At 35.8% G+C, this 14335-nt stretch overlaps 1 protein-coding gene across 1 annotated transcript; it reads right to left on the bottom strand.

Moving 5' to 3' along the window:
* Nucleotides 1-193: 193 nt before the first annotated feature.
* Nucleotides 194-13562, bottom strand: LOC139978351 (probable very-long-chain enoyl-CoA reductase art-1). The gene is made up of 11 exons (XM_071988486.1): nt 13404-13562; nt 12120-12170; nt 11691-11742; nt 10531-10575; nt 9962-10065; nt 9622-9734; nt 5886-5991; nt 4533-4605; nt 4250-4293; nt 3532-3724; nt 194-2683 (listed from the first exon to the last, which is right to left on the bottom strand). Exons 1-11 carry the CDS (start codon nt 13410-13412, stop codon nt 2556-2558), a joined length of 918 nt encoding a protein of 305 aa, XP_071844587.1. The 5' UTR covers nt 13413-13562; the 3' UTR covers nt 194-2555.
* Between the last annotated feature and the right edge of the window lie 773 nt (nt 13563-14335).

Raw genomic sequence — 14335 nt, 5'->3', positions numbered from 1 at the left:
GGAAACAAAAATCTGCCTACTAGTCACCAGTCGTATGGTAGAGTGGATAATGGCGATGGCATTATAAGCTACGTGAAACACTAGCCTCTGGGAATTTCTGGGGGTTCACCATTTACCACTAGAATACCCATCATTGTAGAGTGTATTGTCTTTCCTGTAAGAACCAAAAATAAGTGAAAAGATAACTACAAGATTTTGAATTTGTTAATTAGGAACTCATCATTTCTATTTGTTTTCCACCACAAAATTTTCATACAATCAAGGTGTGTATCAAAAAAGGAAAAAAAATGCATCGACACCTATTTATGATCAAAATGTGTAATATCAGCACCAGATTGCTTACTTACATTGAAAAGTGATTCAATCCTGTTAAAATTGTATTACATAAATGTTTATAACGACCATAAACAGAACCCTGTGTGCTAGTGTTGATACCCCTCCTTAGACAAGTTTGATTTGCATGGCATCTCTCAATGTGACATCTACATCTCAAGCCTTGCTTGCGTCTTAGGTGATACCTCAATGATCCACAATAAACAGAAAAACATACATACCACAACATTACTAATGCTAACATCACAGACTGAGGCTTGGCCTTAACCACGAGTCACTGCAGCTTTATTCTGGGATATTGAATTTATTTGAACTTTTGGAAGGTTGTGGTAATTAACTCAAAACAAAGGAATGTCCAGCACTTTGGTGTTCTTGTTTTGAGGTAATATACAGCTTCTTAATATGGAGATTAGGGGCCTTATATCAGGAATCTGAACTACACCGAGTTACCTTCAAAGAGTGGAAAGTACCAGCTTTTTGGTGACTACTATACTGGTCACAAACCCTTCACACATAAAGATCTTCAAATTTCATGTTCTGAGGGACAGACAATACACTTAAGCATTGCACAGTCATTCGAAACTTCAATGTATCCCATACATGCCAAGGCTTTTGAAGGAATACAAATTTCAAACAACCCTTGGAGGGTAAATGCTTAAGCACTAATACGTTATACATCTGGCCACACAGTACCTGTGCCATAGAAGCCTCGGCCTCCCATGCAATAGTCTTCCAAACTTTATGCCTTCCAAAACTTTGCCAAATGGCAAATAACTATTCAAATGGTGGCTTTGATAATAAAAGTCCTAAATGGATAATTTGTACATTTTTTGCACAACACACAGTAATTATGTGACAGGTCATCAATTTCCCCTGTCCCCCAAAACACAACAAAAATTACTAGAAAGTTTCCAACCATCGGTTAACAATGGTCAAATTTTAACATCTCCTTTAGGACTACAGCTCATACAAATGTATCTTTCCTCAAATGACACAGTTAACTAACCCTAGATATTTTCAGCAATATGGAGAATTTGAACATGCAGGGAAAATACATTACACTTTGAGGAATTCTACCATTACAAGTACATGAGAGATATCCTTTGAATCTTTTACCACCATTAATTACATAAAAGTTATTTTCAGATTCAGTTTATAAACAGAACAGACACCATCAAACAAGGCAAAATGAAAGGCCACCAATATTAAACATTTCAGATACCAAACTTTATATTCAAAGCAATAGTTAGAGATTTAATGCAGATATATTTATATAGAGATCCCCATTCAATAATTTAATATCATGCAATGAATAACCACCAGACAGTTCAGTACATCATACAACAAAACAACACAACAACAAATTCAAGGAATGCATTTTCTTTACACAAATGCATTATTCACCTGTTCTTTGGTGAACAATGAGGTGCTCATGCTTCATTTAACGAATACAGCACTTTTATATAAAATATGAACATTACACAAGGACACAACAGTTATTATCATAAAGATAATTATTCCAAAGCATTGTATTATCATAAAGATAATTATTCCAAAGCGTTGATTGCGATGTAACATTTGAAACTACGCAAAGGCCTGTCATGGTTTTCTGTTTTGTTACTTTGTTGCATTGCTATCACAACACATGCACATTCTCAATCATACAGCTACATAAGATAACCTTAAACAGCAATACAAACCTGGCTCAAGTTCTTTAGTGTAGAGGAGACAATATGCAAATTACCAGCTGACTGCACCATTTTGGACAAGAAGGAATGTAGTAAGGTTTTCACAATTCATAATGCTGACATGGAACATTAAACTAAGAGAAACAGAGAGTGATTCAGCTGGGATATAGAATTGACTCAAAACACTGACTTGCACACCCAAATGGGTACATGATATGGTTTATTTTGCCACACTGTGGATCACAGTACTTAATGCACAATGACTAATGTAAAAATGTGGATGACATTAATTCCTTATTCATGAAAACATTGCCTTTTAAAGATATAATATTTGTCACAAAACCACCATTTACAAATTGAAAAACAAAAAAATTAAATAATTGAAAGGAGGTGACTGAAAAATAAAATCAGGAATAGAAAAAAATTCATGTCAATTAATTTCCAGTTGGAAGAAGAACAAAAAAGAAAAAAAACAAATTATGATGAATCATTCTTTTAATTCGTTAATTTTCAAAAAATTGCAGGACAGGGTCATCAAATAAGAAACGGCAGAATTGCCTTCCTCCCTCTCGGGTAATTCTTGAACTCCTTCAGGTAATTACGGTGCTTTCCTTTCGCCCAGATAGCCATCTGAACAAACCCACAAACGCCAAACATCAGAGCTGAAAGGTTAAAAAGTAAAAATTCCATGTAGCATTCATTATGTGATAAACAAAATAGAATAGCATTTTACATCAATGATGTTTTCAGCCCTGTCAACGACGTATTTCATAGTTTATGACACATACAAATGTAAAATCCAAATAGCTTAATTATGTAACATATTTGTAGAAAAGCAATCAGTTTGTGAAAACTATCAAAATGGTTTATGAAATATCTGCATTAAAATAGAGTATACCGAAAAATATGTATCGCATGCAAATCGCTTATGAAGCATATGCCCGGAAATTCAAACACATTTCAAAATATATGTATCAAAATGAAAAATTTTTGAAAAATTTGTAGCAAAATCCAAGAAGCTTACATATGATATGTATCAAACAATAAAATCAGTTTAAAATGCAGCACAGTGGGTTTCTAAGAATATGGTTCGCGAAATAGCTGCAGATAGCTATATTCATATACAAGGGACAAACTGTGCATTCTAACATTTGCAATACCAACTGCCAGCTTCTGTACCAAATTCTATTCAAAAATATTTGCTTTTGAAGCATTTATTTCCTAAGCAAAGAAAAATCTTCCCTCAGATATTAATTTTGAAGGTGTTGTTCATTGTATGCAAGCATTTATATCAATTCAGGTCAAGATGTTGGTTGGGTTCTATGGTCTTCTTTCATGAGAAAACCAGCAAAGGTTTTCAGGTGGTTGTTTTGGTGTATTAGTGTTACTATGGTAACTAATGCACCATCCCATTGAAATGAGCAGCATAAACATGTAAACATACACCTTTTACAGTATTTGAACGATTACAAAAAATAATCTGTAAAACAAGCACAGATTATGAAATTACCTGGAAGACACTGTGTCATGACACTAAAGCTAACCCAGGCGATGGTCTCATATGTATAATTAGGACAGGTTACCAGATTAAACAGGATGGTCATGGGGTCTCCTGTAGCATTTGGAATACGACGTTCCTTGGTGCCAGGCGTTCGGAGGTTGCGGAAAGCCATGTGGATGCGCCAGTTACCGTACTCTGCAAACTGTGCAGGAATAGACACAAACATGCATGCCGTTAAATGCAGCAGGAAGACAACACTCCTGACAGATGCTAACCACTGTCAAAGAAGTTACACCAAGAGAACAGTATATAGGCAAAGTGAACCAGGGTGTAAAAGTGTATGCTGTGTGTTAGTCTTCAACAATAACATGTTTCTATGGTGTAACCGTTTTAAATTTAATTCTTGTTTCATGCTACTATACAGGTGGTAGGACTAGCAATTATGGCAAAGTCAGCAACATCAAACAGTGCCAAGAAAACTTGACACGGGTAAGAATTAGAAAACATTGCTATTTATAACAACACCACCACAAAGACAGACAATATAGTCTGAACAATTGTGGTTCTATGCTGTCATGTTCACTCTTACCCAACTCCTCTCTTTATGTACCGATATGAACATGAAAACAAAAAATTTATCCCTACCAGGATATATTTTTGTAACATTTTATATTAGTTATATTTATCACTTTATTGATAGTTTTAAGTGACTCCTCTTCAAACTTACCAAAAATCCTGCCAAACCACCATACAATTGAGCGTTCCCAAACTCTGTTGATGAAAGAAGAGTTGGTCATGCATAAGGCTTCTATTCCACAAGCCACTGGTGTGAACTCTGTTCTAGCCAAAACATATTTTGGTTTTTATCATTTACCAGAGGGTTTTCTTTTGTTAATTGATTAAATTGTTTTATTTCACAAGTGCCAAAAGTATGGAGCATTACAATAAAAACAAGGACATCTTTGTACAAGAAGCTGTTAAAATAGGAGACTAATAACGTTTGTACTCACGAGGAGGTGTATATAAGGGATGATTGATAAAGTACGCCACAAAGGCAGCAAATCCCCAATAATAGCTGGAATTCTGCGGGAAAGGAAATAATTAGAAGACTTTATAGAAGACATTTCAATAAGCAACAATTTTAAGAAATAGACTTATGGCAAAGGAGACTCATATTTTCCATGCACATTCAACAGATTCTGGAAAACAAACACATAGTAAACTGCACTGTAACAGATAATTCTCATTTTTGAAAAATTTCAATCCTTCACACAGCAATAATGACCTTTATATGTAAAATTCTTTTAAAACAAATTAAGCAAGAACTACATGTGGTCATAGTCCAAGAGAAAAGATAAATTTCAACTGCTTGTCATGTTTTGATAGCTGTTCCATGTTTCCAAGGTGTTGACTTTTAGAATATATGCTAAACATCTGGTATGCACATGATAGACTAAACTGATGACTCGGCTACTCAGTACAGGCCTAAACATTACAAGTTCAACCTGGTTAGCCTTCTATTGGGTTTATACCCGGCAAAAAAATTTTCTGAGTATCACATGATCTACAAAATCACCAATGCTGTCTTCCTTATATTGGCTCATGAAGCAGCTGTATTAGGAATAAACTTTAAAAAAGACCTTGAGGAGTGAGATAAGGGAGAGAGTTTTGTTTTCTACGTAGATCATGTTAATACCCGGAAAATCTTCGTTTTATTCTGGGTATAAACCAAGCGAGGGCTATCCAAGTTGAACTTGTAATGAATGTTAATTAATTGGTTTGTAAGTTCTAATAATGTGAAGGTAACATTTTGTTTTAATTGTGTATAAACAATGGAGCACCATGCTTAATGATTAATTCATAATGCACCGGTTGTAAACATGTCATTTGAGGCCATGATACTCTCATGTTTTCCTTATTGAGCTTTCTGGTGCACCTGAGTAACTGACCTATTGGGCTGTGTATTAGACTAGATAATCCCGTCACTTTAACTGATGAACCTCAGCTGTTTAGTAGCTAATAAAATATATCTTATAACTGTGCATTATCTCTTGATGTAATAACAGAGTAAGTTACCTTAGTATGTAATAACAGAGTAATATTACCTCATTATGTAATACCAGAGTAATATTACCTCATTATGTAATAACAGAGTAATATACCTCATTATGTAATAACAGTGTAATTTACCCGATGATGTCAAAACTATGAAGAATCTCAATCATGATGTAACTTACAGCATGGCTTACCCTGTTATGTAAACACACTGTACTAAAGAACATGCACTTCGGTGGCATAGCAGTGTGAAGGAAATAGACATAAAATAATAATGATCTTACTTTAAATCTTGAATGCAAATATACCTTAAAGATATTCATGATGGGCATGGTGGCGTGAGAGAAACGATGAACAAAGATGGTTTCCAACAGTCGCTTGGCGTAATGAAACGTCCAGCAAGCAGCTGCGATACTGAAGAGAAGAGAGACTACTTTACCAATCTACTGTAACTACAGAATGATGTCAAAATATATAAACTGTAAGAAGAGATGATGTTACATAATGCTCTACACTGACAGAAAAGTGGTACAAAATACCAGCCTGGAACAATGCATTTGATATTACATAGAAACATGCATTATATCATAGAAACATGTAGTATATCATAGCAACATGCATTCATATGCAGAATGGCTATTTATTACCACAAAACATTTACAAAGTTGTGTAGCAGCTTAATATGTATCTATGCAGCTTTTGCATCTTTAATACTTTATGAAAAACAAATAATCATTCACTTCTAAGCTGCTATGAAAAATATAATCATACTTTTAATGTTAACTCCTGGAGACAAAGGTATTACACAAGTAACCATATATAAAACTGGGTTTTTCTCTTCTCTCTTCGGTTAGATGGTAGAGCACTTCTCTCCACAGTATGAACTACATTTCCTACATTTTACAAGAAACATCACGCCAGTGATTGTTATAAAGGGTGGAGTGAGACTGAAAGATGGAAACATGTTCTCCTGTGTTAACTTTTTCGTAATAAGTGACTGTATTATACTGTATTACATGCTTTGCATATTCAACAATTATATCAGGACATATAACAAACCATATGCAGGTGCTTTAGATAAACATACTAAATACAGTAACAACATGCAGTACCCTTATAAAACAAGACAGGGTTATGTACCAAAAAGTTCTCTTGTATCCTACAGGCTCTCAAAGAGCATACATTCATGCCAAATACTCTGCTCTAAATAATCGGCATACGAAACAAAAACACAATAATGATGGCAACTAATATAAAACTGTGAAACATCTCTGAGACAAGAGCATCAATGATGCAGTATCTCAATACTGGAAGTTTTAATTTTGATTCCTAATTTCAAATCTTTGCTCTGTCTCTACAATTATCAAGATCAATCATGGTACAACAAATACATAACTTGCATTTTTGCTACTTTGCCACGAATAGTCTCTGCAGGTTACACTTTATCCTGCTAGTCTTGCCTTTAGCGCTCATTGCCTGTTAGTCGAAAGAACGACGTTGCAAGGTTTAGTAATGTCATAGAATACCTAAGAACTTGTTTTTTATGTGGTATCCTTCATCTTAGGTCAGTCTCTGTTGGACTTTTTGGTCATATAGTTTGACGTCAATGACAACAGCCAAATTAGAAGAGGCGAACAACTCGACCATATTCTTGATGCCTGCCTTGAGAGCTAGGCCTATTGACCTACTGTATGTTACTGTAGTGGTGACTACCATCAAAACTGTGTCCATTTCTAGATATCAAAACAACCCACGTTTTTCCATCTCAATTTTTTGGACATGAAGATTTCATGGATTTATGACTTGGAAAAAAATAATGTAAAAGAAGATTACAAGTTTTTATATGCAAGTGATGGGTGGCCTCCTCTTCCCCTAATAGCCACCTCAGTTCCTCTCCATTTTGTTATTTTATTTTAATTCTTTGTACATTTGATGTCAAACATTACAGGTTCAAAAGAAAGCTAAACATACTTCATATAACCTTATACATCTTATATCCTTATAAATAAAACATAACCTTATACAATTTTTATAGTCTTATAAAAGTTGTGATGCTATGGCCGGCTCCTCTTTTATACGTACCCATCAAACAAACTTACCCTGGTCCTTCCTAGGAAAAGCTGTCTGAACACCAGTACAATGCTAATGTGGCTATCACTGAAAGCCTAATAGGCCTAGGCCTATATATATATATTTTTTAAATGCACTAGGCCTACAGTAAGTAGCCTTCAGAAATACAAGAATGTGTATACGTAATTATTCAAAATACATGAAGGGCAATCAAACAAACTTATCATGGCCCTTGCTCTGAAAAGCTACCTGAACACCAGTACTATCCTTAAATGGATGTTAAAAAACGAAGGCCTAATATAAATTAAATGCACTACGTAGAATTCAGCAGTACAGAATGTAATTAGCATGCAATACACTAACACCTCGCGTACCTAACTACACTACAGAAATTGGTCGCGAGCGTAGCCATTTTCGTGTAGATGTTATGAGTCATAGCCAATCTGCTACAAAACAGACTTGGGGGCGGGGCTTAATCATCAAAAACGGACCTTTTTACTAATAGTAGGGGCGGCAGCTCAGTGTTATTTTAAGAAAGAAAAATCATTTAAACATCAAATAAAGCAAATAAATGCCATAAAATGTCATATATAGGTAGTAAAATTCTTATTAATACCTACCTGTAAACAACAAATGAAAGTTTAAAATGCTAATAAAATATATAATACATACAGTAGGACCCTATCTTAGACGATACCACTGTTGAAAGACAGTTCTATTCTATTCTCTTTCATAAAACATAAGTTTTGGAGCGTGTGCAAAACAGGTCTGCCAAAGTGTGTTTTCAGTCCAAATTGGCCCGATTTGGACATAAATTGGTGAAAAAGTCACAGAATGAGATACAATTCTGGAATAAAAAATAGTAACTTTTGTTGGTCTATATGATATATTCTTGCTCTGGAAATTCCAGAGAAAAAGAACTTTGTTTGAAGACGCTGAAAAATTTTTAAGAGAAGAGAGAGTCCCACTTACTGTTACAATATCTCTATACATGTAATGTATTGAGATAAAAAACCTTTCATTTCTCTACTTCCATAGTAATAATTGACCCAATGGTCATTTTGATAGAACACTTTACTTTTCCAAAATTTGACCGCAAAGAAAAATGCCTACATTTGGGTAGCCTGAAAGTCCACCTCCTGAAGCATTCCATCCATCAAGCATTGCCTTTCACTTTAGTGTCTCTGCCAGAATAACATGTTATTGGTTCTATTGCTTGGACATACAATGGTACAATACAATACAAAGTTTCCATTTAAACTGTACAGTAGGTTATTTGTAGATTTTGTAGTCAATCTGTTTTATCGCTTACTCTTCACCAGTACTTTTAATCATTTTTCAATCTTTTATTCCTGTATATATCTGTATATGGTATATGTAATTTACTGTTTTATGTATTTACTGTTTTATGTCACAGTATATTCTAGATTGTTTGTTAAGCGCACAGATGCATCACGCGTAGTGCGCAATATAATACAAATAATGAATGGTTATGAGTGCAATAGTGCAAATATTTCATGGGTTGAAAGATGGAATGTTCCATTCAACGAGGCGCAGCCGAGTTGAATGGAACAAATTACATCTTTCAACGAATGAAATATTTGCACTATTGCACGAATGGAAACCATTCATTATTTGTTTTATACAACACCTTCAAATTTGGATATACTTGGATGTAAAATGCACTCATGCAACAGATTGTTTTGAACAGACAGGTTTCTCTGCTCTCTTACCATTGAAAAAAGTGCTATCAAAAAAGTATAACGCATGGTTCTATCATCATAGCATGCAATAGAGCGGATTTTGCATGCAATTGACGAGCAATTGACCAATCAAATGGCCGGAATATAATTAGGTGTTGTATAAAAGATTTTATTTAATTTACATAACATAACATTATACTTATATATTAGAGAACATCACTAGCAACTGAGATTCTTTCATGGATTCTTTCAAATGGACAAATGAACTTACTGGACAGCGATGTCTCTCGGTTGGTCAGCAGCGTCAGCACCGTAGATGATACTTGGTCTGACGTAGAAAATCAGGTAAATAACCAATGGTCCAAAATATTCTGTCAGAAATACCTGAGGTGAATAGGAGGGAAAAAGATATCACCTAAACGTGACTGTAACTCATGTATGTTGGACATTCAATATAATATTATAAATATCTGCAGTTATCCTCGGTGACCTTTGCCCACAACGAGTTTTGCTGTTGGACAAGTGGATGCATGTACATGCAGATGTACATCCAAACCCCTCTTTCTGTACCTGCGAGCTTCTTCAAACTCGGGGTACTCATGAATACTTACCGTAGACCACCCAACTTGGGGACCGAGGTCCTTGAAGTATAACTTGCTTCCACTTCGAAGGCCAAGCGAGTTCAGAGTCTGCTCATCTTTCAGACTTTTACCCTCTGGAATGCAAGACAAGACAAGCATGACAAGGAGAGACAACATATTGTAAAATGAGATGTTTCCAATGGTCCCAGTCCAATGACACACATTGCAGGATAGGCTATTAGTCTTCAAACAACCAATCTCCTCCCCAACTTTAATTCTTGAAACCAGCTGCGAACCAACATGTCTGGTTATATCATATTATTTCCATGCGGAAAAAAATTGAATATCTTTTACAAAATCGTTCAACTACCCTTTCAAGATCAGATTAAAACATTGATAAAGTTTTGATTGCAAAATGAAACAACTTTATATCCCCATCGACACAATGTCTGGCCCCTTAAGGTAATTCCATTTGATATTCATTACGTACTCTATTTGACAATTCAAATAGAATTTCAAATTTTTGTTACAGTCTGTCATGATTTCAATACAACGTGCTCAATAAGAAAATAAGGATCAAAGATCATAATTCATCTTACTTGGTTCAAGCCTGTATGACTGGCGACTTGGATATGCAGATTTTTCTGTAAGAGGAAAACAACTAAATTAAGCGGAAGGTCAATATGTGAAAACTAACTTTCTTATGACACCATCAGCTATGAAGATCGTATCACTTTTGATATAACATGTACTCAGCCAATTGTTTCTTTATTGTACTTGACCTAAACGGGATCATTTGAATGTTTGATATTAATGGCTTGCAATTTCAACTAAAAACAGTCTGAAAGCGAGTACCTTATACACACACTTTCCGATGTATTCAACACATTGAAACACAAACTGCTATGTTACATTGAGAGTAGTGGCATGCATGAATGTGATGGTTGGAGGTTAAAGGTTAAAAGTTAGCACTGCATGAGATGCAGTCTGTACGTTCACAGCTGAACAATCAACCACTTCTTTTCAAAAAGGCAAATGCACTTACTGTTTGCAAAAATTCTCCACGCACACCAAGTCTCCCTATACATGTTCCCTTTATTCACTAGTGGTATGTATATTAATATATATATATATAGACATGTATCTCTTTGAGATCCGACTTTAGGCAACACAAATTATTTCGAGTTGGTTAGCAACATGTTTGAGTAAGGCAAAAACTATGTCACCAAAACAGAACTAGCACTTTTCGATACAGGTGACCTTCCTCACCGGTTTCGAACCTCTGGACACACAATCAGCGTCCATAGCCTAGTGGTTAGGGTGTCCACATGTAAAGCAGGAGGCCCGAGTTCAAATCCAGGTGGAGACTAGAAGTTTTTTCCCTGTTCTGGATTTTTCAACTCACTACAATTTCAATAATAATATATATATGAAGAATGACTTCATTTCAATGAAAAATATTCCTTTTTTCAACAGAGATATTCAAATACGGAGTGTTAGCTCAGTGGTTAACACCGGTGCCTTTCAATCATAAGGTCCCCGGTTCGAGTCACTCCCAGATTAATGTAAGTCGTCCAGTTACAGAGTTGTTGACAATTAACGATTCATAATCATGGACGTTAAATATGAATGTGAGAGACTGACTTCGGTCAGCTTGCGGCTTTGATAAGCCAATAAGGCTTCTTCGCGAGTTCCTGCTTACAGGAGGATCTAATATACATACATACATACATACAAATATTATTTTCTATATACTTACTATTCAGCTGATACTGTTTCTTAACATCTGAAATAGTGGATGTTTTCTTCAGCTAGAAACAATGTAAAACACAAAGATAGAATTAAAATAAACATATATACAATTTAAGTACTTGCTACAGATATTGTTTTTATATAATACAACAGTACCAAAAAGCATCAACAAATTTTTAAAAATACCCAATTAAAAGTCTCATTTTACAGCAAGCTTTTTCTGATAAATCAACTCTGGCTGTTATCTTCAAGACAGTATATTGTGGCATAGAGCAGTTCACTTAATACCCAACTTCACTACATGGGAGTAACTTATCAACCTCAAAACTGAGGTTAGTTTGTAAACTAAAGTTATAGCACCCAATTGAATGCTATCATGCTGGTCTCCCTCAGAGTAAATATACAATTTAATATAGGATGACATTACTATACTTACATTAGAGACTTTGCATAGCTCTTTTCCACTGGAAGCATGATATATCAAAACCTGTTAGAGAGAAGTAAATTAGATACATGTCATTATCAACACCTTACCCAATCTTGTAGCTTGTAAGCAACCCGGCACTGGGCATTGCAATCAAAGCTCCAACGGTATCTTATCCTATTACAGAATACCGAACGATGTTGAAACAGAAACCCAGCTGTTATTGTTGTGCAAACGTTCACTCACTTTACTGTCAATCTTTCAATGTCTGGATTTTCTGTACGATGATGTAAGCCTAGCATGCATTTTAAATAACAGAAAGATGGATGTGTAGTAATTTACTATTCTTCAGGTCACTAAATGAACGTTATTAGTCAGGACAGATACAGCAATTGCTTATGATAGTCGATGACATACAGATGCATCAAATTTTACGACATTAATATCTTTGTAACTGAGGCTTTCCAGAAGGCTGTTTTCTTTTGGTTTTGCTCACATTTATTCCAGTAAATTTCAGTAGGTATGGGGAACCACTGTTACAGTAGGCATATAGTGAAAACTCTTGTTAATTGAACTAGATTATTTCTAGCTGTATTAGCAATTGCCTCTACCCAACAGATACGATCTTACAAAGTTCGCATTGGGTAAATTGTGAGAAAAAATTATCACTTTTTCACTGGAATATACCTTTTTTACTGTTTGCACTAGAACAGCAAAGTGGTATTATCCTCCCACATAGGTCTTGCCATTTTTATCATTTAACTCTATGACAATTAAAGTTAGCAACTGCATTCACACAGTAACGGGACGATAACACATTACTAGTACTAGTAGTAGTACTAGTATTAGTCTTTAGTTCTAGGATATTTCATGCACTGACTTAGATGAGAGAACCGGAATGTGGTGTGACATTCAGTTTAAAGTTAAAATTAACATTCAATAGAAGTTAAGTTACTGTTGCACAGTGGATGCAAGACAATGTTCTCAGGTTTGCTAGGCTGAATATACACCAAGTGCTCCATACTGTACTCTCAAATCATGCTTCAAAGCAATCGACTGAAAAACATAACGGAAACCCTTAAGTTGAAGTTACGGCTAACTTTTGAGTATCAACTGTAAGCATTGCCTAGGCTATGCCACAGACTATAGCTGGACTGAGCTATACATAGCATAGGCCTAACTTACTTATGCCTAGGCTATAGCCTAGGTCTACCATTAATGTTAGGCTTAGGCCTAATTCAAATCAAAGTCTCTTAATTTTTGCATCCAGAAGATTTTTTTGTAATTTTATTTTACCTCCATCATTGTGATCGATGTAACCTAGTTACTGGTTACGTGAATAATTTTAAAAAGGTGGAGGTGGTAACGCGCTTCGTGTTCCCGTAAGTACTCCGGGCTTATGAATACAGTCAATGCACAATGCACGTCGCATGTGGGAACGGTTATAAAGCTTGCCTGGATATTACCGGATGATGGCTCTGTACGGTGTATTCTGTAGTGCTGTACACTTGTACAGTAAACGATTACGTAATCGTCAACGCAGTGGTTGATACTAGGGTGACGTAGTACAATTACCCCGTACACTGTCAAATATGTATGTATGTATATGTGATCTTCCCGCAAGCAGGAACTCGCGAAAGAAGCCATGGAGGCTTGTAGACTCGCAAGCTGACCGAAGCCAATCTCTCGGCACACATCCATTTAACGTCCATGTCAGGAAGTTGTTATTGAACAACACCCTTGCCAGACGACACACATTGCTGTCGGCGGGGAATCGAACCGGGGATCTCATGACTGGGAGACGCCGGCGTTAACCACTAGGCTATACACTCCGCCTTGCCAAAATAAGTTGGTATTCCATGGTTCCTGAAGCAAAAGGGAGGTTGTGGGGGAGGGGGAGGTAAAATGTATGTATCGAAAGAACATACAATAATAAACAGAACCTTGAATGTCAAGTTCCCATCCAGTCCCCCTATTCCCATGCCGTTTCCTCAATGCATGCTCATATGTCATTTCCCTTAATACGTACGGTACACTGAGCTAGGTTACCTTTCACATAACTGCAAGTTCCTTCCCAACCATCCTCCTTTCAATCCTCCACAAGACAATTTGAGTTGTTTCTCTTCCTTCAGTATTTCAAAACAAATTGAGGAATACGTCGGGTATTGGCAAAGTACTGGAATGGGAATGAAGAGAGCCCAGTACGAGTACGTGGAGCTGTATAATCG

The sequence above is a fragment of the Apostichopus japonicus genome, chromosome 2 (genome assembly GCF_037975245.1).
Source record: "Apostichopus japonicus isolate 1M-3 chromosome 2, ASM3797524v1, whole genome shotgun sequence".
NCBI classification, from domain to species: Eukaryota; Metazoa; Echinodermata; class Holothuroidea; order Aspidochirotida; family Stichopodidae; genus Apostichopus; species Apostichopus japonicus.
Note: the sequence above shows the minus strand (reverse complement) of the source record. Positions and strands in the feature narration are given on the sequence as shown.

Coding starts and splice junctions, on each gene's coding strand:
- LOC139978351 (XM_071988486.1), bottom strand. Junction 10,066..10,530: donor GTCATACAGGCTTGAACCAA/GTAAGATGAATT, acceptor CTTGCATTCCAG/AGGGTAAAAGTCTGAAAGAT. Junction 5,992..9,621: donor CCGAGAGACATCGCTGTCCA/GTAAGTTCATTT, acceptor TCTTCTCTTCAG/TATCGCAGCTGCTTGCTGGA.